The 25198-nt window shown below is 34.0% G+C and overlaps 1 protein-coding gene across 1 annotated transcript in view; it reads left to right on the top strand.

Annotated features, from left to right (window-relative positions):
- The window catches only part of Mesr6 (misexpression suppressor of ras 6), a 570073-nt gene extending 558083 nt beyond the window's left edge, over positions 1-11990 (top strand). Inside the window, exon 9 of the mRNA XM_070313825.1 lies at positions 11170-11990. Within this exon, the coding sequence (XP_070169926.1) occupies positions 11170-11404 (235 nt within the window). The 3' untranslated portion in view covers positions 11405-11990. The remainder of the gene's footprint in view (positions 1-11169) is intronic.
- The last annotated feature ends 13208 nt before the right edge of the window (positions 11991-25198 follow it).

Genomic DNA, 25198 nt, shown 5'->3' with positions numbered 1-25198 from the left:
TTAGATATTTACTTGACACATTCATTTCGTGTATAATTAAATAATAATTTATTTTTCATACATTACAATAAAAAATATTAATAAATAAAAAGTTTATAATGCTAAGGAAATTATGTTTTGAAATTAGATTTCCTTAAACAACTTATTATACAATAGTTATTTAAATAATTACGGGGAAACTTCTTCAAATAAATGCGCCGGGGTTATAGGATTCTTCAAGAGAAATTTCACAGAAAGAATATGCACTCTTTTAATTTCTGCGTCCTTACTTCCCATCCCAGTCTCTCATTCTTTCCGTCGTTGTCCGAGAAAGGCGAGCGCGTGGCGGTGTGAAATGAAATTAATTATGAGAACGTCTCAACAGGTGGGTGTAGGCGTCTTTAATCTCTCCTCCCTCTGCCACGTTGCTCGTCCTCTCTCTCTCCCTCTCTCTCTCTTTCTCTCGTTTTCTCTGTTCCTCTCTCTTTCTCCCGAAAGAAGTTTCCTCGTCGGAAAACGAGGTTCGATAGTTTGGCCTATTCAGTCTATATTTGGAAAATATGAAAATTCTGATTAAGATATTATCGCACCTTCCTCGACACTTATAATCACAAGTTGGTACAAATAATCCAAATCACTACCGCAAAGACAAACGAATTGTAAATGTACTTTATTTAATTTATTATGTAGTATATTTTACATTAAACGAAAGAACATAGAAATAATATATAAATGGAATAACGTGGAGATACAATAATAAGAATATCGCGTAGAAATGCGAAAAAACCGCGATAGTCGTGTGTAGTGACCCCGATATAAAATCTAAACGAAGTTATCTAGCCGCCGGATGTCGTCGGCTCTCCTTTTCGTCTCGACCCCGGCGATGCTTCTCGAAAAGTTTCCCAAAGGAAAAAAAAAAACAGCCTTTGTGTCTGCACGCGGGGCGTCAAAGTTTTTACTTCGGCGAATGCATATATGCAGATTTATGCGGTCTTGCTCGCGCGCGCGCAAGCGAAAGGGGCAACCGAAGAAAACGTGGTGCCCGAGGCTTTCCCACGTTCGGTACCGACGACGTGAAAAGTCTACCTTATACCCGCGTCAAGATGGGGCAGGTGTTTAACGATGCGTACGGTGACACGTATCGATGGCCATTAATATTCGTACAAAGGGAACGTGTGCGGTAAGGGACACCGACGTTACGGTGTAATAATAACAGCAGCCCCCTCCTCGCGAGAGCACTCGATTTTTAGGCAAATTTATAGATCATTGATACTTCGTCAATGTCCAGGAACTGTAAACAAACCGGATCCCGCCGATATTTATATACTACAACTTAATAGTTTTATAATCGTATATGTTGAGGAAGGGGAAAAATTATACTACGTAAAATGGCAAAATAAAATGTTTAATTGCTAAATGAATGTGATGAAATTAAATTGAAATAAATGTTATTTCAATTGTTTTGCCAAAAATTAATTTGACGTGTAAATTTATTCGTATACTTAATTTGGGAGAATTATTTTTTACTCGTTATATCATTATATCATTCTCAAACGCTTACTTATTATTATAATTTCACTTATAGAATTTTATGTTAATTTATATAAAGAGTGAAAATAATTTAAAAATAAAATATAAATAATGCAATTATACTATAAATGTAAATAACTAATTTTTGTCATTTTTTCATATCAGAATTGTAGATACTTTTCTTCGCGTATTTCTGTCTTTAACTTTCCCGCTAACGTATCATTTTATTGCCAGTGTTATATTTTATTGCGTTTTGGGTAAATCATTAACTGCTGAATTAATTGATAAAAAAACATTTATAAATTTTTAAGATATTACGAATTAGATATTTATAATCGACTTACACTTAAATCAAATCACGAGCAAAATAATTTATGAGATGGATATTGTTACGTCATTAAAGACCAATTTTCGATTATGATTATTTACTCAATCTGCGAGAAAGATAAGATGCATAGTCAAACTTTATTAGAGAATATCGCACGATTCTCTACGTGAAAAATATGGGAAGGAGAAAAGTTCCTTGCCCGCGGTCTGGTTTCTTGTATTTCTTGGCGCTCTCGTCGTCTCTTTCCCTCCTTTCCCCGTCGTTTCCACGTCCTTTCTCTCCCTCTTTTTTTTCCTTCCCCTTCCTCTCTTTCTCTCACATCCACCCACGATCAATAGTGTGTATTCTTGATGCGCACACATTGTATCTAAAGAGAAGATACGCGCGCGCGTATATATGTGTGTATGTGTGTACGCATGTATGATTATACTCATAACGCGAGAAATTGGAAATATCTTAATTACTGATTTTCCCGATAGTCAATTTCGCAAATAACTTCAAATTAATTTTGACACGAAACTGATTACGAAACAGTAGTTGCACGTGCAAGGTTTACGATATTGAATGCGCGCGAAGACGATTGCTTTTGATAATTGAAAGTTTTGTCACTATCGAAATTTAATCGGGTACCACTATATCTTTTACAATTTTTGTAATTAATTGTAATTAATTTTTGTATATATTAATTAGTAAATAGATAAATTACAAATATATTTTTGTTTCTTTTCTGGGAAAATTTATGTACGAAAAATAGAAATGGAATTTTTTATGCTTTCGGTATACGTATTTTAACATATCATAAATCATTTTTATATTACTGAATTCTAATCCGGAAGAAAGAAGCTTTTCCAAAAAAGAAACAAAAAATATATATAAAACGAAATAAATAATTTAGAAATTTATTTTGTACTGCATTTTGTACGGAGGAGACTCTTTGCACACGTGTAACGTGTTTGCATTACACGTGAAAGTAAAGAAAAAAATTAAAATATATACGAAAATGAAATTAGAATAACTTTCTTTGTCTTCGCTTATCATCGCGCGATAGTAAGCCGAAAGCGAAAGAAATGAAAGGGCGAGACGTACGTGAAGGAGGGAAAAATACGAAAAGGGGGAAAAATCAACACGAACGGAGGAGAAGCGAGGACATGGAACTCTAGCGGGAACTTTTATCCTACCGGCATCACCGAACCGAAAGCTTTTTCCAGCTTTCGAGCTTTTATACGCTTGCCCTCTGCCGACGTAAGCTCGCGCGAAATGTAAATCGTATTTTTATTTTGCACACATGCATAGTTACACGTATTATTTATGCAATTCAATGTTCTCCAGTTTTCACAATTAACTTGCAATTTCTTTTACAAAATTACAATTTCCATTATTGTTTTAATTATATTATCTTTTGTCGATTATTTGTATATTTAAATATTATTGATACGACATCGCTATCTTTCTTATCTAAATTATAATATCATTAATAATCGCAAAAAATGATAGCAATATCGTAGTATTTCCAATAAATAATTAGAATTTTTATTTATATACGACCATTTATATATCAATCATTATATCAATAATAATTCTAAATATACATCGTGCCATACATTTGCTCTATAGCAATAACGATCATCCTCCACCTTGATTCGCTTCAGCTCACTTTCTCGCGAATTCTTTTCTCCTCCCGCGAGCTGGTTTTTGCGGCGTTCTGTTCGCGCCCTCGGATGCCGGTGATGAATGAATCTTGGCGAATCTCCAGGATGGCGGGTGGAAAAAAAAGATATCCCAGCCCATGCAGGAATTACTCGAAGACGATGACGTTGCAGGGGTGAGGGGGTTGGGCCGAAAGAAGAAACGACAACACGAGTGGTCGGGGGTGCTGCACGGAAGCCGAAGAGAACGGGAGAAGTGTCTGCCGACGACGTCGGCATTTCGTATGATTGATCGAAGCCGCTGTAGCTCAGGCAGATGATCGTTAATGATATCTATCGGCTGAGAACCCGATCCATTATTAACGCTGTCATCAATAACATCTTTTCCGCGAGGCTTCTCCACCTTCGCGCGTCTTGAAACGCGATATGGGAAATGTAGGGGGAACCGTCAGATAAGGGGAGAAGAGAGTGCCACTTTTGAAAATTACGCAAAATTGTTTCAAAAAATAACACTTTTATAGGGACAGATAAATCGTATCTGTCCTCGCCGAAACAGAAATTAAATTATTAATATAAAGGGGATGATTACTTTTTAAACGGATTTTATTTCTTATTATTTATAGAATTCTTTATTTTACAATATGCCGTTCATTTTACATATATTATTGCATCTGTATAAAGAATTATATATTTTTGTTTACAAAGAAACGATTTTATTTTTAGAAATTAGTACTTTGAGAAATTAGAATAATTATCAAATTTTTTATGGGAATTTATTTTATTGTACATTAATCTCATATATTATAATCGTATATGTGTATTTTTCAATTTTATTTGTACGATCTTTCTATAACTCAAACTATCTGTCTATGGATCTTGATTTGAAGGATAACTGATAGAAGGTAGGCTCGGTCGACAGATTCGAAGAGAAACATATGCCGAGAATCCGAAAAGAGAGGTAGGCGTCGCGCGACGACGCCTTGGATCGATCGGAGTGCGCGCTCAACTCCAGACCAACATGGACCCGGATTTACGGGGCTGAATTGAGTGGAAAAAACGAGAACACAGTACAAAAAAAAAAAAAAGAAAAGAAAAGAAGAAAAAAAAAGGATACGAGTTTCGCCCTATAAACTTGTACGCGCGAACACGCCGGTGTCCAGCTACGCGCATAAATTCAACAGAACCATATTAACTCTGGAAAAATCCCAGATTCTCTGTTTTACATGCGCTACCGAAATAACATTTTTTTGCTTGTACACATTACGAAAGGAACGAATGTAATTTGTATCAAAAACTGTTTATAAGCATATTAAATAATTATAAGAATTAATCGAATTAACGACAGTCTAAAGAATTAAAGACAGTCCGGTATAAAAATATGAATACTTTATTATGAAAAGCTATATATATATATATATATATATATATATATTGCAATAACTTATTCAATAACATTCAATACTAAAGCGTTTTAAATATACATATTAATATTTCTGATTATTTCAAAGAAATTTTTTATTATTGTTTGCAAGAAAAATAAATTTTTCTAACAGAAAAATATAAAAAAAGAAGAAGAATTCAAGAAGAGTTTTGTCTCTTTTATTGTTCCTCTTTTTTGTTTTCTTCAAAATTTTTTTGTACACCTTCTAATGATTACTATAATTTTATTGCAAAAAAGTTAATTAATTGCAAGTGGTATGAATAAAAATTTATATAATTTATATGAAAGAAAATTTATATAAATATTGATGGTTCTCTTATTTTATTGGCTTTAATAATAATTAATTAAATGTAAATGAGAGATATAATTGGGATTTGCGAAATTTATTAAGCAACGGACTTCTCAATATGATGCTTTTACGATAGCATACAGCTGAATAAAATTCCTCGCACAAAACAGTTACCTTTTATTTTTTATCGTACGAGCATTCTCGATGCAATGGCGTCGAAAGGAAGAAGGGCCCTAACCGAGTAATGGGGTGTCGCCGGCAGTCGCGCATTTATAATTTCTGTCCCCAATCCACCCCACGGCCATTCTTCGTCCTCTTCGTTCTTTCTCTCTCGCAGACTGCTAACATGAAACAATTGCTTTCTGTACTGTAGAAAGGAACAAAACTGTCTGGAGTGGCGCAGGCAGGTCGACTGAAAAGCGCAAGATGAGCTATCGCGATGTCTCAAGAATTCAATGGCGTTACTCCGTTCGCGCTGAACAAAAAACAGGATGCTCTTTTTCGAAACTGTACAACTTATTGGATCCTAAAATATTTTGCATACAACTACTTATTAAATTATAAATTATCTAACGAGAAAGAGAGATAAGAAGGGAGTGAAGTTAATTTATTTAATTTTAATTTTTCATATTAATTCTTTTTTCTATCACGATACAATATGTATTTGTGATTAGCAGATTTAACAGCAGATTAACTAATTAATAAAATTCTTAAATTATCGCTGATGTCAATTAGCGACTCGATTTAATTTTATTTGTGTCTTAAATAAATTGAATAATTACAATATTCCTTTGCAAAATATAATATATATCTAATATTAAAATAAAAAATATCGCGCATGATTTCTCTTATATGTTAGTGTATGTGTTCCATAAGAAAAGATATATTGTAATTTTTTGTATTATATATAATTTTCTCCGTGTGAAAAGACAAAAAATATGTTAGAACTGCATAAGATAAAAGACTTATTTTGATTCAAATTTTAGATATATAGCATTTAAAAAATTCGATAGATTGTCTTGATTTGTCGCAAAAAAAAAAAAAAAAAAAAAAAAAAATGCGAAAAGTTCTTTATAATAGACGCTTAGATATCGAAAGACGTTACTTAATCTGCGACCGACGTCTTCGAGGGAGAAATTCCCCGCGGCGCGAAACGGCACAAGCTGCGCGGCGTGTGTCCGGTCGTCGTGACGGCGAGAGAAGCCGTTGGCCCGCGAAACTCGTTTTCACGTAATTTATGCATCGCGGCCCGAGCGTGCGCGCCCCACCTCGATCTTCGAGGCCCCTTTTGTGCAGTTATTAATGCGCGCCCGGGCCACTTCATTTTCACCCTACGACACGCCGGTGCACGGAGCGGCGTCGTCGTCGTCTCCTACCTGCCGCCGTTCTTTCCGTACCCGGACCGATTCGTTCCCGCGTATGCAAATCGGATCGCGTCCATATACGGGAGAAAGAGAGACGGCGAGAACGAGAGAGGAGAGATTCTTTCACTATACATCTGCCGGCATCGAACAATCGTCGGAAAAATAATAACTGTTTTTACAGCAGAGAGAGAATACATTGCCAGGCGTCAGAGTCGGCTCCTCCTAGCAAGGTCGATCGGCAAGTTTCGAGAGCACTTTTGACGAGGTCAAAAGTTCGTTAACCCTTTGTGGTCCTATGCTAAAGTGAATTCGTTTCACAATGATTGATGGAAATTCTACAATTATTTCTCTAAACAGACGCGATTCATAATTATATATTTATTTATTAAGTTAACAGAATAAAATTTTATAATTATCTTGTAAGAGTCCAAAAAATCATTCTTATTTTCAAATTATGTAAACATGTAAGATATATTATATTTATGTTATATCCCGAAAAGAAACAAATTATTTTATGACTAAAGAAACCCAAATAGAGAAAAAGAGAGAGAAAGAGACTATTATAAAATATTATGCTGTATATAAATTTTAATTAATTTATATTAATATTGGATATGCCGGGGTAAAAGAAAATTTATATTAAAATTGCAATTATATTTAAGTATCTTAGAATTAGCTAGCTCGTGGGAGAACCATTTATATCGTGAACGCTTTTCTTGGGAAATATATGAAAGCAATCAGCCCGGCATGATACTAAATTCTAATTTATTCCGGCAATTTGATCATTGCCGCCACATATTGGCACGGAAATTTATTTTATCGCGTTTATAAATCTTTTAGAAGCGTCTTAACGCACCGTAATCGAGAACGTGAGATATTTTCTAATGCGAACATTAGACAGTTAGCTTTGAGAATCACTGAATGTCGCAAGACAGATATCTGTATTACCCTCTTGTAGCCGATAATAGGGGTAGCTGTAAACATAAGGGTTGTCTGCAGAATCCAATCCCATGGACGAACGATGCGCGTACCCTCTGTTAAGGGGTAGTTGAAACCTATTTATTTTAAATAGTCGGTAATACTCGTATGTGCAGAATATATAGGGTGTAACGAGAATATTGGATACTATTTATACAATTTATTTTTTTATCCAATATAATTCGAGAAGAATACAAACTTTAATCTTAATACAACTAAATCAGATATCTCTTATTTAGATCTTATAGAAATATAATAAATATAAATTGTATTAATGGAAAACGATTTCTATAATTTAAGAAAAAAATTACTAAATTAAATTGAAAAGTATAATATTTTACAATTCATATATAATTAATATTGTATAACAATTTTTTGTTTCGGATGTTACAGATAATTTGATCTCTTATTAAATCTAAGATTAATTTATTAAGTCTCATTTATACCTGTTTCTCTCTCTCTCTTTCTCTTTCGAAGTTTAATTTATAAAATCATATGAAGTTATTCTTCATTATATTGGATATACAATATATTGTATATATATATATATATAACGTACCATATCTGTAAAGTGAAGAAATTGAAAAATAGAATAGTTATCGTAAATATTACTGTTATTTTTCTGAAAACAATATTAAATTGACATAAATTATTTAAAAATATATATTTATATATATATTTTTGAAAATAGTTTTAAAGATTAAATATTTTCGATACGTTTGAAAGGTATATACATATAAGATATTCAGGGAGATACTAATTATATACGAGTCCCTTGTTCTCTTGTTCGGTTGAAACACAAGTCTCTGATTATCTTACACGTTAATTATGCAGTAATTAACTCTCATCATCCTTGTCTCGGTATCATCAGATGCGAGGCTAAGTAATGGAAAACCGATGGTGCGCGATTTTACTTTCTTAAAGCAGAATCTCGCGCAAGCCCGAATCGCCGCCATCGATGTGGAATAAAAAGTGATGATGGCGTTTATCGACCCTCCTACATCCAACCCTGCAACCCCTCCCCCCTCCCCCACCAAAAAAAAAGACGCAACAAAATACGACGTTGCTGGTTCCAACCCGATGCCATTAAAACTTAATTTCATGCCTGTTATTCGCCTGTACTTTTAACGATCCCGATAAGCGGGCCACGTCAGTTTTTGACGTGCAACAATTTCGACAAATTTATCAACGTGTAGCTTCACTAATAAATCCTCTTTCGCTATAAATTTGAAATATTTACTTTATCTTTGTTTTAGAATTGAAAAATGATTGAAAATGAGGAGCTTTTCGAGAACGAAGTTCTTAGAACGTATAACAAAAGATCTCTCATCGCTAACTTAAATTCAAGAAATATTTATTTTTTAAGATTTAAAATTAAAACTTAAAAACGTCGAATGTGTGTTTTCGTTAAGAGAAAATTGATGCTAGATTTTTTTAGAGAAAACCTTTTTCCCTTACGATTAATTATGAGAAAATTAAGATGGATACAATCATTCTTTACTTACTTTTACGAATGAGAGATATTATTTTCATAGATTTTTAATTTGTAGTTTTTTTAATTTTAAAATTATAAAGGTTTTATTTCAAAAATATTATCTAAAAATCCTACATCTCTCTACAGAGCGAGAATTTATATATATATGTCTAGGCTTTTTATAAAATACCAGCCTACAAAGATTCATCCCTTTGCAAAAAATTCCATTCATTCTGCAAAAAACCTGCAACATATATAAAATCTAATTTTTCCTAATATCTATTTAATCCGTTATTATTTATTATAACTGGAAAAATTGATAATTAATTGATAATTAAAGGTTTTCTCTAAAAATTAATAAAATGACGAGATTGATAATATTAATAAAATAATAACTTATTTATGTCAAAGATTTCAGAGGTAAAATTAATGTTTAATTATTTCGAGACGCTATTGTATGCAGATTTAGGCCAAACTAAATGTCAGCGGTGACTTTTGAGAGTTTGCGATATATGAATTTAGGCCAACTGAAACAGGTAACCGAAAGCGTTTTCAGCAACAGGTATTGATACCCTATTATCCTCGCGTCATCGATTCGATTGGACCCGACCCTCACGTGGCAGGTACGTGACACGCGCTCAGGTAAAGATCACTGCAGGTAGACGTCGATTACCGTGATTGTAATGTCACACTTGAAACGTCAACAATCAATAACTTTAGACGTCATTTCTTTAGGCCATAACATCGTTAGAAGACCGATAGCCCCCTATATAAAGATTATTGCTATATGTATTTAAAAATGTCATTCGCGAAAGGGAATACAAGTTCCAGTATTTAAAACTTAATATAATATTGCAATTTTAATATTGTAAAGAAATGATTTTATTACGATATCTCTTCCCGTAATTTTATCTTACACTTTTATCATATGCTTCACGCAGATTTTTATGAAAATGATAATAAAATGAAATAAGAAATTTTAATATATATTTTATTTCTTAGATTTCGTTCAAGTATCGATTATTTATAAATTTAAACACGTGCTGAGTGAAAAGTTTTAACAATAATAAAATTGAATACGTGCATTGAATGTCAAGAGATACGAAAGACGCCATTACACGAATGGAAAATACGAATTGTATTTCTGGTCCATCCCCTAAACTCCACCCTTACCGCCCTCATTTTATGTACAATGAGTTATACAATGCGTGGTTTATCGCTTAAAGGCCAACGAAAATTTATGGATGGTTGGTTTTGACAATATGTAGCATTCTTGCATTTATTTTTATCTATTATTTGAAAAAAAAAAAAAAAAGAGATCTCTCTTTACATAAGAAAATTTAATAAAAAATTATATTATTTAGAAAATAATATCTATAAATATTAAAATATGTCTGCTGGAAATAGAGCAACTATTTTTCTACTCCAAAAATTAATCATCTATTTTTTTTTTTTTTTTTTTTTAAGGATATCTCGTATTCATTATTTTTAATATAATAAATATATAAAAAATGATTTTATTTTCATTAGATAATATTGTAAACATGATTGTTTGTCGATTGAATTATTTTTTTCATAGACAAATCTTAGATAGCACGAGTCTATATAACTTTATCATATATTACATAAAATGTATCATCCAACACGAAAAAAAATCTACATAAGAAAAATATATATATATATATATCAAATTCTATTTTTATCAGTTTTGACTAATTATTTAGAAGAATAAAGTAATTAATAAACGTTGATTGTGCATATTAAAAAGCCATCATAAAATTCTGTATATGTAGAAAATATTGAAACAATTATTTATTTTTTCTCTGCTTTTAATGTAACCTCTATTTGATATCGGTAGTAATATACATAATAAAAAAATAACTAATTTTCTTATTCATTCCAAATTCTACATAATTGATCCATATATTTTATCCATAACGTGATCATTATGTAGATAAGAATTCCATAAAAAAAAAAAGAAAAAAAAAGATAATAAAGATTCTCATTACATATGAGAAGCATATTAAATAGGATGATTATTGAGAATGAATTCTGATAATATATTTCTCAACGAGAAGAAAGAGGGAAAGAGCGCTCTCGGATGCATTCACTAATTAATGATAATGCGCTTGTTCTTCAGAAAATTCCATGGAGAGGCGCGGATCCGTCCATCCTGCACTCCGATCAACGCGATATCGGTTTGCAACCGCGATCTGCCAATTAAGGGCAATTTCAAAATTTCCCGAGGCGGCTCGTCTCGGGAAATATTTCCCTCGGAGCCATCGTCTGCGAGGAACGGAGACGGGGAGGCAACGCCGGAGAAATCGCTCGGGCGCAATAAGTCAAATCTTGTTTGCGAGTCGGTGCCTAGTTAGGACGACTGACCGGGTCTGCCGTGTCGAGGGTTCGACGCGCGGAGATGATGGGCTCGGCGAGAGGAACAAGAGAGGGTGAACCTCGAAACGAGTCGACGGACGACGGGGAGATTGAAGCACCGGGAAGAGGGGAGCGATGTTGGGGCGGGAAGGTGAGTGCGCGAGTACCTCCTCATCGACCGTATAATTAAACCGGGCGCTGATTAAAAAAGTTACCGTGGCCGTAAGATCATTACAGGGCCTCCGATCTCTCCTCCCGCTATTCTCCATCCCCTGGCCCTCTGCGAGGGCCGAGTTTCGCTCCTCGCTCTCTTGCTCTCGGTTCTCCGAGGGTTGCGGCCTCTTTCCACGCGCGTGGTTTGCCCGGCGAATTCAGAGACGCCGTGTTTTTCAACCCCGCGCAAAAGCCCGCAGACGGAGAAAGTCGACTGGTTGTCTTGTCGTCTCCATTAGTTTTGCCATCGCGGCATGTAAGGTAGACAGACTTGTCTTAAATGTATAAATTTCTTTACGAGAAAACGAAATTACACGATGATATGAGAACGAAAAAAGGACGATGTGGGAATAAAAAAAATTGACAGAAAATATAAAAATATGAAGATAGAAAAATATGATTAAAAATACAATGAAAAGATAGAGAAATCTTTTCATTGAGCTTTTTTATTTCAAAAGATATTGATATAGCGCGTATCAAAAATATGCAAAAATAAAATTATACAGTCGAGTTTTAATCAACTATCCTTGATTGATGAAGCACAATTATTTTATGACGCGCGACGTTCAGATCCGCACATCACAAAATAACTCAAATTATTCATATTCTGAGAATTAATATGCTTCTAAACGAACTTATTAAGTTTGCTATCTATCAAATTCAATTGCAAATAATGAAGAAATATCTTGACAGAAATTTTCGCGTTTATCTAATTAAAATGTCAAGATAATAAATAATTAAAAGAAGCATTATACTCGCGCATACATGAGAAACACTGATTAAGATTCTAAATTATCTAATGGATTAAAAATATCAATGTGTGTGTGTATACATTATTAAATTGAATGCATCATTGAATGTAATGCGGATATAAAGAATAGAATAATTTCGGAAGCATCGTATAAGTTTTATCGGTTTTTTTGTTTATTCTTGAATGAGCAAATTCTTTTCATTCAATCTTTTGGAAATTTCTAGAGGAGAGAAAGTTAGACGGCGGACCGCAGTTACTACCCCTATTCATTTCCTTCATTATGCAGACTAATGCGGATCGTTGTAGTCGCATCGTGACTTGATTGTTCTTACAAACACAAACATCTGATGAATGTTTCTTGCAGTTTCGCGAATCATCGTGCTGAGAAAATAATGTCTTCTTCAAATGACTTGATATAAATTCTCAAACGTGTAACACTTATCGTTATTTAAATTATTATTTTGTGTTATTTCTTTAGTCTCGAAGTATGAAAAAAATTTGAAAATATTTTTGAAATAATTTGAAATATCGTTTTGGAAAACAAAAAAAGAAACCTTTCCTCAATATACGCAAGAAACACGAACCGTACTTTTATAATATATAGAAAGACACATAAACAATTTCTGAATTTCTCCGTAAATTTCAGGGAGCATTTTTTAGATAATGATATTTTTATTGCCAAACGCATATCGAGCGATAAGTAATAAATTTTTTTATTTATTTATACTGTAAAGATTTCGAGAAATTTGTAATTATTTTTCCGCATCTTTTATACTTTATCTGATTTAAACAAGATAAATCTGATTTCTTTTTCTGTGGCGAAAGAATCGAGAATAAAGAAATAGGCTCGATTATCCATCGGTAGAAGAAACGCTTGAAAAATAATACTGCGGCCGTACAAGAAACATCGTCAACATTACATTCAAAGTTTCATCGCGAGTAGTAAATTTTTTTTCGCGAAGCATGCTGCAAGGATCTCGGGGAGTTTGCTAGCGCAACCTCCGCTCCCCTTTTCTTGCTTTGTGTCCGGGTAATAGCCGCCTGTCTCTCCGCCACTGATGGAAACTTTCTTAAAATTCAATATGAGCCTTGCGGGGATCCCTACGAGGTCCGGGTCGCCACCCCCGGCGAACGAGCCCCTTCGGCCGATGGCGGCGGAGCCTGGTTACCATGGCGATTCTTTTGCTTGACAGGTGGCTGCAACCACCACTACTGCCGCCACCACCGCCGCCGCCGCCGCCGGCCACCCTCTCTATTCTCCCCACTTCCTTCGAACTCGTCCATTCTGCCTGCCACGATTACGACGAACCAATCGCACATAGCGAAAAAATATTCAATCACGCGTCAAGAACCCGGCCAGTGACGGTGGTGGTAGTAGAGGAGAGAAAGAGAGAAGGAGAATCGAATCGCCCCCTCACGACCGCCATCCCCCTTGCCGACGATGGGGACGAAGGTCGATGGCGATGGAGGTCGAACCGCCCCGTTCCGCTGCTTTCTCTCCCCCGTCCTCCTCCACCTCATCCTGCCAAGTACGATGGAATAATAAAATGCCTCGGATTACATATTCAAAATCAATGGCTCCGTACCTTCGACGTACGAACCGAGGGTGGATGGGTGGGATCTACCTCCTTCCACATCGGACTCATCGGACTCGGACCCCCGGGTTTCTGCATCGGGGAAAAGGATGGATTGGGAGCTATGGACGGGGAAAATTTCGCGGCCGACATTTTAAGCAACCACATTGTCGTTACCAATTAATTCCCTTCTTGGATGTCCCTTTTATTTCTATGGTAAGTCACGTGATTTCGAGGGATTTTGACCTTCTTCTTAAATCTTAAGGGACGTTAGCTTCGCAAAGAGCGAAGTCATTCTATCTCCGAGTGGCACGATTCATCCGAAACAGGAAAATTAAATATATTAATTATTTATTTTGCATCTCGATGAGATTTATTGTTTTTAAATATTTTTTGGGGATTATATTCCTTATAGCTTACTTTGTCTCTTATATTGCCTTTTTGAAAAGTATAAAGTTTCTAAATTTTTTAGTTATTTGTATTTTTATTTAATAATTTTTATTAACTTTTTATTTAAAATATAAACATCTCCATAAAATATTGTATATTACATAAATTTATACAATGCAAAACAAAATTAATTTTTATATTCTTGTTTGATTTACGAAATGATGAATCGTAAAATAGAACGATACTAAATGATAGTAAAATAAGTAAGCGATAATAGTCGCTTAAACGTGTATAATTTTTTAATTTGCGTATGCGATAAATATCGATATCTACTTTAGTTTTGTTGACAGCATGAAAAGAATTCGAACAATTTTTTAGGATTTTAATTACAAGCTTTTATTCAATTTTGATTCTATTATACAATGTATACAGGGTGCATCTGAAATGATGCACTAAACTTTAGGAGCATATTCTAGAGGTTAAAATAAGATCTTCTTTCCTATGAGTTCGCAAATGAACCCTCCTCCGAGCTAGAGGCCCCCCTAAAGTTTGGGGAAAAAATTAAAAATTGACTATATTTCAGAAAAAAATATTTCTATATATATATATATAGAAATATTATCTTTTATCTTTAAATAATTATCTCGATTGATTAATTAATTAATAAATCATCACTAATTTTATATTTATGTCAACAATAAACGATGACAAATCCAATATAAATATATTGACATAATTATATAATTATTTTAATATTTTATAATAGATATTTATAATATTCCATTTTGAAATTATAACACTTATATGGTATATTGCATAGTATTTCCGAAACTGAGAAAGATTGTTTTATGGTCTCTCTTTCTTCTCTTTTTTTCTTCCTCTCTTTCTCTCTCTCCTTGATATCTAAAGAAAATTATCCCCGATATATTAGAAGCTGATGCTTGGGACTTTCAATCTTTTGCCAATTAATCGCACGCGAATAGAAACCAGATGCAACTTTATTACGACTTTATAAAAAGTATAAAATCTGCTTAATTCTTATGAATTAATAGTTGAGTTATGCGTAATAATTTCACGAGCAATCGATAAGAAAATGATTGAAGACGTATTTCGTGAGAAACCGGTAACTAATTGATCCTTCTGAGGTTAATGACATTATTTCCAGACGAGCGACTACTGGGAATTGCAGTTAACTCAATCGAGTGGAATAAAGCAATGAGTAAAGTGACAATAAATTGAATTCTTGTAAAAATATCTATAACTTATTCAAATAATTTATGTCAAAGTTCTGGTGGAGAAGGAACGTATAAAAAATATTATTTTATTATCTAATGTGTGATTATGATCTAAATATTTAATATATCTGATATATTAATATATTTTGTAAAATGAAACTAAATATGTACATTATATATAGTTGCGGGATTTAAGAATATACAACTTTTCAGAGAAAAATAGAAACTTCATTAATACTTACATCTTTAAACATATTTAATATTTAGTCAGTTATTATTTGGTTTTAATGCAGAAATAATTAAAATATTTTTAATTAAAATATATTAATGGTAAATTATCAAACGTAAGTGTTTAAATATAAGAAAGTATACTTACAATTTATTTAGTAAATTTTTTAATTTTATTAATATATATTTTCATATAATAACGCGCGTGCGCAAGTCTAGTGTATTAATATCGGATATATATATATATTAAATATCAATATCGCACACATTAAATTACATATATACAAAAATCTCATTTGAAATTTATTAAATTATTACCTAACATTCAATTTTTATTAAAATATTTGTCAAATTAATTAAAATTAATTACGTTATGTTATGTTTGGTGATTATTGTTGTACAATATCAATTCAAAATCGATTGAAATTAAAACATGCATTAATTTAACATGCATTATAAAAAGCTACTATGTATAATAATTTCTTGGTGACTACATCACAAAGAGAAAAGATGAGATTTATTAATTAATTTAATTAGGCCAGATAAAAAAATGATTCTCATTTTTTTATCTGGCCTAACTAAATTAAAATCTATCTTCTTCTTGATCTCACCGATTATGTAGCGATGTGCATTCTTCTGCCGCATTTTCCTGCACCAATCGCACGATTATCAAAATAATTCAGACGCAATAGGCAACGTGGAGATTTGATGGCCGGTCGTTTACAAACTGGCCTCTTGCATATTGCGCGAATGGAGGACCCGTTCCAAGGGCCACCCTTTAGTCGACCGCGTAGTGGGGTGGACCCGCTCGGATTTCACGTGATCCCTTAAGAACATCACTGGGACTCCCCCTGGACGTCACAGAAGAACTGGACTTTCAAATATTTTCTGGACTCAGTTCATGTCAGCCAGCAGATAGTACACCGGTGAGTTATTTAATTTTATTCAACTGTCTGTACGATTAAATTTTTCATTTTATTAAAAGATATATATATATATACAGAGTGTTTGCTAATAAGTGGAAAGTATTGCAGTGATGGATTCAGGATACAAAAATAAGAAAAATTTCACATATCCGATATGATCTTGTTTCCGAGTTACAGTCTGTTTGATTTTCTAACAGAATTAAGATAGCATACTTGATTATCGGTTCGCTGTTTATCTGCAAGATTTGAAGGACTTGAGATCTTGCTAATCTAATAAACATAAACACATGTTATTTGTATTGTAAATGGTTCGTATCTTGTGCTCAGTGAAAGTAAAGTATTTGTATCATACACGTTAGCGCTATTAATTGCAATAATCTACGTTTAAAATAAAAATTATGCCTTGGTCGAACAATGAAATGACAGACATGCATCTCATATGTGGATTTTCCGATGGTAATGTAATCAAAATTAGACTTCGATATGCGAAGAAGTTGGAAATATTGGAAAATAAAACACGCTGTAACTCGAAAACAAGGTAATATCGGATATATATTTATATAAACTCTTTTTTTATCTTATTCTGAATGCACCACTGCAATACTTCCCACTTATTAGGAAATCCCCTGTGTATATATATATATATATATATATAACATACAGCTTATATAAAGCATATATAAGAATTATATTTTTATAGTGTATGACATATAATTTAGTAAGCGTAGAGTGAAATAATTTTTTTTTTTTTTTTTAATAAAAGAAGTTGATCTCTAAAATTTTATATACGGTAAGAAAACAGAATTACATCTTGACAGTATTATTTTGAAGGCATGCTATAGAATTAATAGAAATTATAGAATTAATCATAAAATTAATTTATAGAATATGCATTGATGAAGAGTTTATTTATTTTCGATCTCGATCTCAATCATATATGTATAATACTTGCAATTTAAATAATTTTATTAACCATTGGACATTGATTGATTGACATGCAAAGAAGAAATGGATGTTTAAAATGTTAACTAAATATAATTTTATTTTATTCAGTGTTATACAATATTATTTGTGCGAATTAATTTTACTCAACTGTTTCTACGAATTAATAAAGTAAAAATCTTTTTAATAATTTAAATAATATTCATAATTCGTTAAAAATAAGAAAAATAAAAAAGATTGAGTTTTAATTGGTATGATAAAATTTTACGATTGAATTTACTTACGAAGATTCATAATTCAGACTTGTAGATTTTTGTGTTATTAAAATTATATCTAATATATATATATATTTTTTTTTTTCAGTTTCTTTATTTCTGTAACTCTAAAAAATATCTCATTCCATTGGATCCATAATTCCTTTTCTCTTATTATATGAGTTAAAGAAACAAAGGGCCCCGTTACGTGCGCTAAGTTCAAAGTTAGAAACTTATAAAAGAGTTTAGGAGTTTTTGACAACAGTAACGTTCCAGAGTACCTGTAAGGACAGGTCGCCCTAAATTCTTCGTTCTTTCTGGGCGATGATTGTTCAAAGTCGTCGTTACGAAACCGTCCAGACGAAACGATCCAGGAGAGAGACGATAGACAATAGCTACAGTGGCTTTTTTGCACGGGCAGCTGCCGGGCGCTAAATCAGAGGGGGACATTACTTAATAAACGTGCGCATCCGGGGTGCGGTCCGGTCGCCATTGTTTCAGAGTCGGCAAATGGGCGCTTACACTGGCGGATACGCGCGGCCAAAGGGTTAAGGATTAAGGGTTGAGAATTGTTGCTCGGACCCACAATGGACACCTGGGCGGTGCCCAGGAAAAGTTGTGCAAAAAAAAAAACAATCCTTTTTCGTTGCGTTTGGACATCTGCCGTCGATGGCCATCGTACCGCAAGCAGGAAGACGATGGCCCATTTTTCGATATATAACGTACGCGTAATTATGTTCTCGATTTGTTAAAATCGATCGAGTTTAAAGTTACTTTGTGACTAATCGCAGCGCATAAAGATTGAATTTTAATGATCAATTTTAAATTCACCTTTTTTAATTAAGGGGTCTTCCTAGTCTGACGCTCTGAAAATAAGGCGATTTTTTTTTTTTTTTTTTTAAAGAAAAGTATAAAACATATGAATTCTAAACTTCGCACGTTTATTAAATAGCGTTTCAAATATATCCTGAAATTTTTTCAAACAAAAATATTTGTTCGTCTCAGAGTTATAATGGTTCAACCAGGATGTCTAAAAAAAAAAAAAAAAAAAAAAAAATTGTTCGTGGCGAACATGATTCCGTTATAGTCATCTGAAATAAAAAAAAAAATAAAAATATTCTTAATCTATGAGTGCGAATTAGAATTAAATGAATATTTCGTTACAGAATTCGAATTTTGCAACTTAGAAAACTAACTAATTTTTTTGGTGAAAAGTGAAATCTTTTTAAAACACGTTGCCATTTTTTTATTCTTCAATATTTTTTAAAATTCCAGTTTACGCGATAGCTACATACGAATTAAGAACCTTTTTAGTTTCTTTATTTCAGACGATTATAACGTTTGGAATCATGTTCGCCCACGAAGAACAAATTTTTTTTTAGACACCCTGATTGGACTATTATAACTCGGAAATGAACAAATATTTCTGTTTGAAAAAAAATTCAGGATATACTTGACATGTTATCTAATAAACGTTGCAAAGTTTAGAATTAATATGTTTTATACTTTTCTTTAAAAAAAATTTCCAAATTTTCAAAGTATCAAACTAGGGAAGGCCCCTTTATATATTGAACCATCAACAATTTCCGGATAAAGATTGTAGGTTGAAGATTTTTCCCGGCTTAAGTTTCTGGAGAATACAAATAAAACTTTATTGTTGACTTAAAAATTCAAGAGAACTTTATTTCTTCAAAGTCTTGATTTAAAAATTAACAGGATATTAAACAGCAATATTAAAATATTTAAATCACAAATAACCTTTCTCTTTTGTACTTGGTACAAAAAAAAAGCATGCCATAAATGCAATCATTACAATATTCAATAATGAAAAATAGTGACAAAACTCGTTAGTATCGCATACACTCGTCTTTCTGCAAAAAGAAGCTGTATTAGTGAATTCTCGCACGCTGTCGCGGGATAAAGGGTTTAATTCGTTCCTCGTCGAAGAAAGAACATCGGGGGAGAGATCCTCGTCATCGCGATGAAACAGCGAAAGAAACGGGCGCACAATAAAACCGGCGTCCTTATGATAATCGCGACGACGTCGCCTATGAGAACGCGCTCGCGGACTCGTTTTTCTCTTCTTGCCGAAGAGAACCACTTTTGGCGGCTCACTCGCGTTCGAATGAAAACAATAAGTTACATAACAAGCGGCCCGAATAAAGAGGAACCTGTTTCGCGGAGCGACAGGCAGGAGGATGGGGACGAGGGGAAGAAGCCACCAATGGAGAAAATGCAAAGCTGAGAAAAAGGACCTTTTTTTCCTTTACTGCTGGTACCTCATACATGCAAAGATCTCATCGGTTACGACGATCTTTTAGCGCGTGATGTGCGTACATATACTCACGCAACGTACAGTGAAGATTCATCGAAAACCGGCGTTGATTAGCACGAATTTTGCTGAGCATTAAATTTATATAAATAATTTTTTATTATTTATTTATACAATTAAAATGTATAATTTCGCGTTAAGATTTCTGTAAATTATAATTACTTTGTATTTCTTAATTTATACAAAGAAGGATCTTATAATTAAAATTGTATTTGTTTCACTCATTCTTCAGTCTCAAAGATCTTAATAATATTATTGATTGACATCTATATTTTTTAACAAGGTCTTTCGAAATTATTTAGAGGTAGTTTATCATTCCTTACGTGAGTAGTTTACACGAAGCTCTAATGTAGGCGGGTGAAGGTCTCAAGTAACAAATTACTTATTTACCTTCATCGATCAAATATAACGAGGGTGAGCTGACGGAATGAAGTGACTTGTTGTTTGACTTACTACCTCACACTAATACGGAAACCAAGATTGTAAATATATTTATAGAAACACAACCAGTTGCTTTAATTCAAAGTTAGTTAACCCGGACTGCCGGTGCAGCTCAGCCTAAGAAGGACATAGCGTACGCACATTAATAACGTATGCACCGCACAGCTGGTACCTTGGGTGTGTTTTGTTCTTCTTGTGGCGTTACAGGTTCTTGAATTTCACACACGTCGTAGTACGCGCGATAGGGTTGCTGGCTCTTCTCTCTCGCTGCTTGCATATTCCCTCTCCCTGTCACTCTCTCCCGATCTTCCGCTCGTTCTCACATCCCCGTCGGAGGAACCCCCTATTGTTTTATACAGCAAGACCAGTTTTTGTTTCATTCTGCTTTTCTCTCTGCTTCTCTCTCGCTCTGTCTCTTTATGGCTTATTATATGCGCTTTCGAGCGTTCCATTTGTGCCGATTGTTCGCACGGGCCTAGACTCCGAACCCGATTCGCTGCGAGCGTTACGGAGAAAGAAGCGAAGAGGGTCGTATGGATCCGGTCAAACGGCGCGAGAGCAGAACGATAGCCGAGAAAAAAATGAGACAATGAAGGGGTTAAAGTTGATACAATTGAACGAGAAACGTCGCCGCGTCGGTACGCGCCTGATTTATTTTCACAGTCACCCCTTTGCCCTCCGCCCGCCCCTACCGCCGTTCTAAACCCCGTCTTCACGCGCGGGAACATCGCGGTCCATTGTTTTTCCTGCGCGGGGAAACGAAATCGAAAAAAATCTCGTGACGATTTAAAAATGCGAGGCACGGTTTCATAATGTGAATCATTGCCCGTAACTAGCGGAAGCGTTTTGTGATGAGAAAATTATTTCGTCCCCTGGACATGGTGAATTAATTGACGCGTATCATAATGGAACACAATGAGATATATATATGTGTCATAATGATGATGATTTTTTTATAAAGAAATATATATATATATAATATATTTATGACATCAAATTAGATCAAAATGACGTCAAAAAGACTACTTTTGCTATCTGGGTAGTTGTCAAAAATAAATAAATTATTAAATAAATTATTGCAACTGCTTTCTTAATAAAATGATAATCTATTAAAGAAGTAATTTTTTGAAATGTATAAATTATTTGTGTATATAAATATTGTATTTAGCCAGCACAATTCACATATTACAGTATTTCTCTGTCTGTATATAAATATTACTCTGCCAGTGACTATATATATATATATATATATATATATATATATTTCTAGAAATATTTCGTAATTGTAATATATCTCTATTTACACATTAACGGATGCTAATGTAGTACTACAAGGGTAGTTAGTGGTTATTAATAATTTTTGGTATCTGGATTTTAAATCACTTGTCCTAAATTTGTGATATAAAAGACATCTCCCATTCTATGCATAGATATATTTATCAGATATTCTCACGGATCAGTTTTAAGCACAAAGTATTTCCTCTGCCACATTCCTTATATTACAAGCAATTTATATATTCGGGCATTTGTGCTTTGTAAAAGAATATCTTGTCTGTTTGTTTTTTCCTATAGCTATTTCGCGTACAACTTTTTGAAAAATTTTTACAAGAATAAGTATAAGTGTATCCTCAACAAAACAAATAGTATTGCTATCACATAAGCCTTAAGAGACTTATTCTAGATTCGTGATAAAAAAAAAAAAACATTCGTTCATCCATCGCATACACATCTATCATTCTCGCTCATCTATTCCATCCGCGGAATTCTTTCCTCACTCGTCCGACGATAATCCGTCATCCCGACGCGATGAGCAGGGGAAATTGGAGAAAGGGGAGGAGATAGAAATTGAAATGCTAAAAGCGAAATTGGGTAGGAATTAGGAAAAACGCCGCGAGATGGGACGGTGTTTACCCGTCGCCGTTGGAAGGGCGCACGAAGGTGGGCCCCATGGCAAAGTCGGAGAATTCTCCATCCCTCATCGAGAGAACGAGGACGCGGGGTTGGCGCTGGCCACCCTCCCTTGCCCAGTAAATGCCGCGTGCCCGATGAGGACGAGGGCGATGAGGCGGGGGCACCGTGTTAGCGTGGCAAAGGGGAGACCAGATCGAAATGCCGGGGGTGAGGATTGGGTACTGTGGAGCGTGCTCCGAGTACCGCGTAAATAACTTCCATCTTCGAGGGTGCAGCCGCCTCTGGTGAAGACGAAGGAGGAAAATGAGAAAGAGAAGCAAGGAACAACTCTCGAAGCCGAGGGGGTAAGATAGGACGAGAAGATAAAGAAAGTCCGAACACGGGGGTGGGAAGAAAGAGCGGAGATGGCGTCGGGTTATATGGGGGGGGGCAGCGGCGACGTTCGTTCGCGTAGCGCGCAGAAGGTAGAAATATTCTTAATGAGCAAAGACTTTCAAGTATTGACTCAAAATGGCGGACGTCCTTTCAAGTCGGCTTGTTAAGCATTATCCCGCACCGCGACGGTCTCTCCTCATCCCACGCCCCGCGCTTTTCTTTGTGCCAGCTTCACCCCGACGTGCTCCCTCTCAGCGTTGCTTCATATTCCGCTGTTCCCGTTATTGGACACGGGGATTCGTTCGAAAATACTGCCAAGTAACGACGAAAAGTCGATCTTCTTCGATAGCCTTGCTCGTCATAAACCTTCGAAAAATGGAACAGTAAAAAAAAAAACATTTATATTGATACCTTATTTTTATTTATATATATATGTATTTCGTCTTCCATTTTTCAGACTCGTGATGAGCGAGGCCATCGAACAAGATTGACTTTTCTTCGTTCTTTTGCCGTTATAAATATATATATATACACACAAACATAATTACAAATGTATTGAGACTTTATTTTCTATACTCTCTGATATACTTATATTTTTATAATATGCATTAATTTTATTTTATCTATTAATTTATCATTGTGTTGGTACTTTCTTTGTTCACTATCTTTTGAAAAAAATATTAATAGGTAAATCTGCCGATATTCAATTAAATTTAAATATTCCTATATATAAAAAAAAATATATATATATATAGAATCGTTTGCATAAACGCTATAACACTTATAAATAGAAAATTCTGCAATAAGAGGATGTATCAAAAGGAGTATAAAAACTTACAAAAGTTATTATTTTTTAAAATCTACATATTATCCTATTTTTATCTCATTGAATTTCAAAATTAAGATACGTTTTCAACCAATTTGAAATCAATTTGTTCTTGACGCAATTATGAAAATATAATGCGGAAGTATAAAAAGATAAAAGGAAGTTTTGAGAGAGATTACATTTCAATTAAATAAAATAATAAGACAAAATCATGCTTTTTGATACGAAATATAATTTGATTTTAAAAATTATGTCAAATAACCTTCAATTAAATTAATTCTAATTTAATTTGTTCTCTTTTTCGATCAATTCGACGTCAAACGCGAAATCATCTATCTTATTGACTCCCAAGGAAACTCTCTTACGGAAAACCCAAATTCCTCGTGGATTCGAAGCCTGCTCTTTGAAGAATGCAAGCTAAAAAGACTTCTTTTTGCATAGAAGCTCACGCGCGAACGAATCACCGAGTGGATTATCTAGACCAGAGGAAAGAGGACCAGCGGCCTTGGGGGTATACTTTAAGGGTTGTTAAAACTTGGCTCTCGCTTTGAGCTTTTCTCCTCGTCTACGCGGGGGCCGAAGTAAGGGTTAAAAATGTATAAGATAAGACAGAGCGGCAAGATGGAGATGGAAAGGGGTGAACAAGAGACCGCGTAAGAGTGCGCAGGGAGTGAGAAAGCGGGGATCGAGCGACAGATCCCCGTGGAAAAAAAGGCGCAATGTGAAAAAGAAAGAGAGGAGGAAAATTGGGGGAGAGACAGTGAGAAAGGCGAAGAGAAGTTTCATTATTGATCAAAGAAACCGAGTGTCGCTTCCCTCTCTGATAACTCACTCTATTCAGCCTGTCTTCGACTTCCCATTAAAAATTCCAGTTTCGCCCGCTTACTTTGTGACGCAACGCGATCTGTATATGTATATGCGTTACGATGTTGCGGCGTATTTTGCGTATACAGAGTGATATACGAAAACGATTAAAGTATTTATAATATACTATTCGCAGAATTAGGCAATATTCATGTAACAAATAAACATTTTTAAGAAAAATGTATAAAAAATTGAATTAAAAGAAATTTATTATGTGTATATAGAGAATTTGTTCTACAAAATCCTGATTTTAATAAAAGAAATGATTGCAATAAAGAGAGAGATCATCTCTAAACCAAAGAAATATATCCATATATATATATATATATATATATATATATATATATATATATATATATATATATATATATATATATTACTGTGAACGATTATGTATAAACAGATTTATTTGCGTAATACATAAATGTAATGAAGTTTCTTTCTTCTAAACAATTAAAACAATTAAATGTAGATTAATTTTGTAATCTGTGATGATCTATGATTTAGTACTCTGCGTTGATACCACTGCTT

This window comes from Polyergus mexicanus, unplaced genomic scaffold, assembly GCF_030449975.1.
Source record: "Polyergus mexicanus isolate NDT 795.1 unplaced genomic scaffold, iyPolMexi1.0 SCAF_25, whole genome shotgun sequence".
Taxonomy (NCBI): Eukaryota; Metazoa; Arthropoda; class Insecta; order Hymenoptera; family Formicidae; genus Polyergus; species Polyergus mexicanus.
This window is presented reverse-complemented; position numbering and strand designations above follow the sequence as displayed.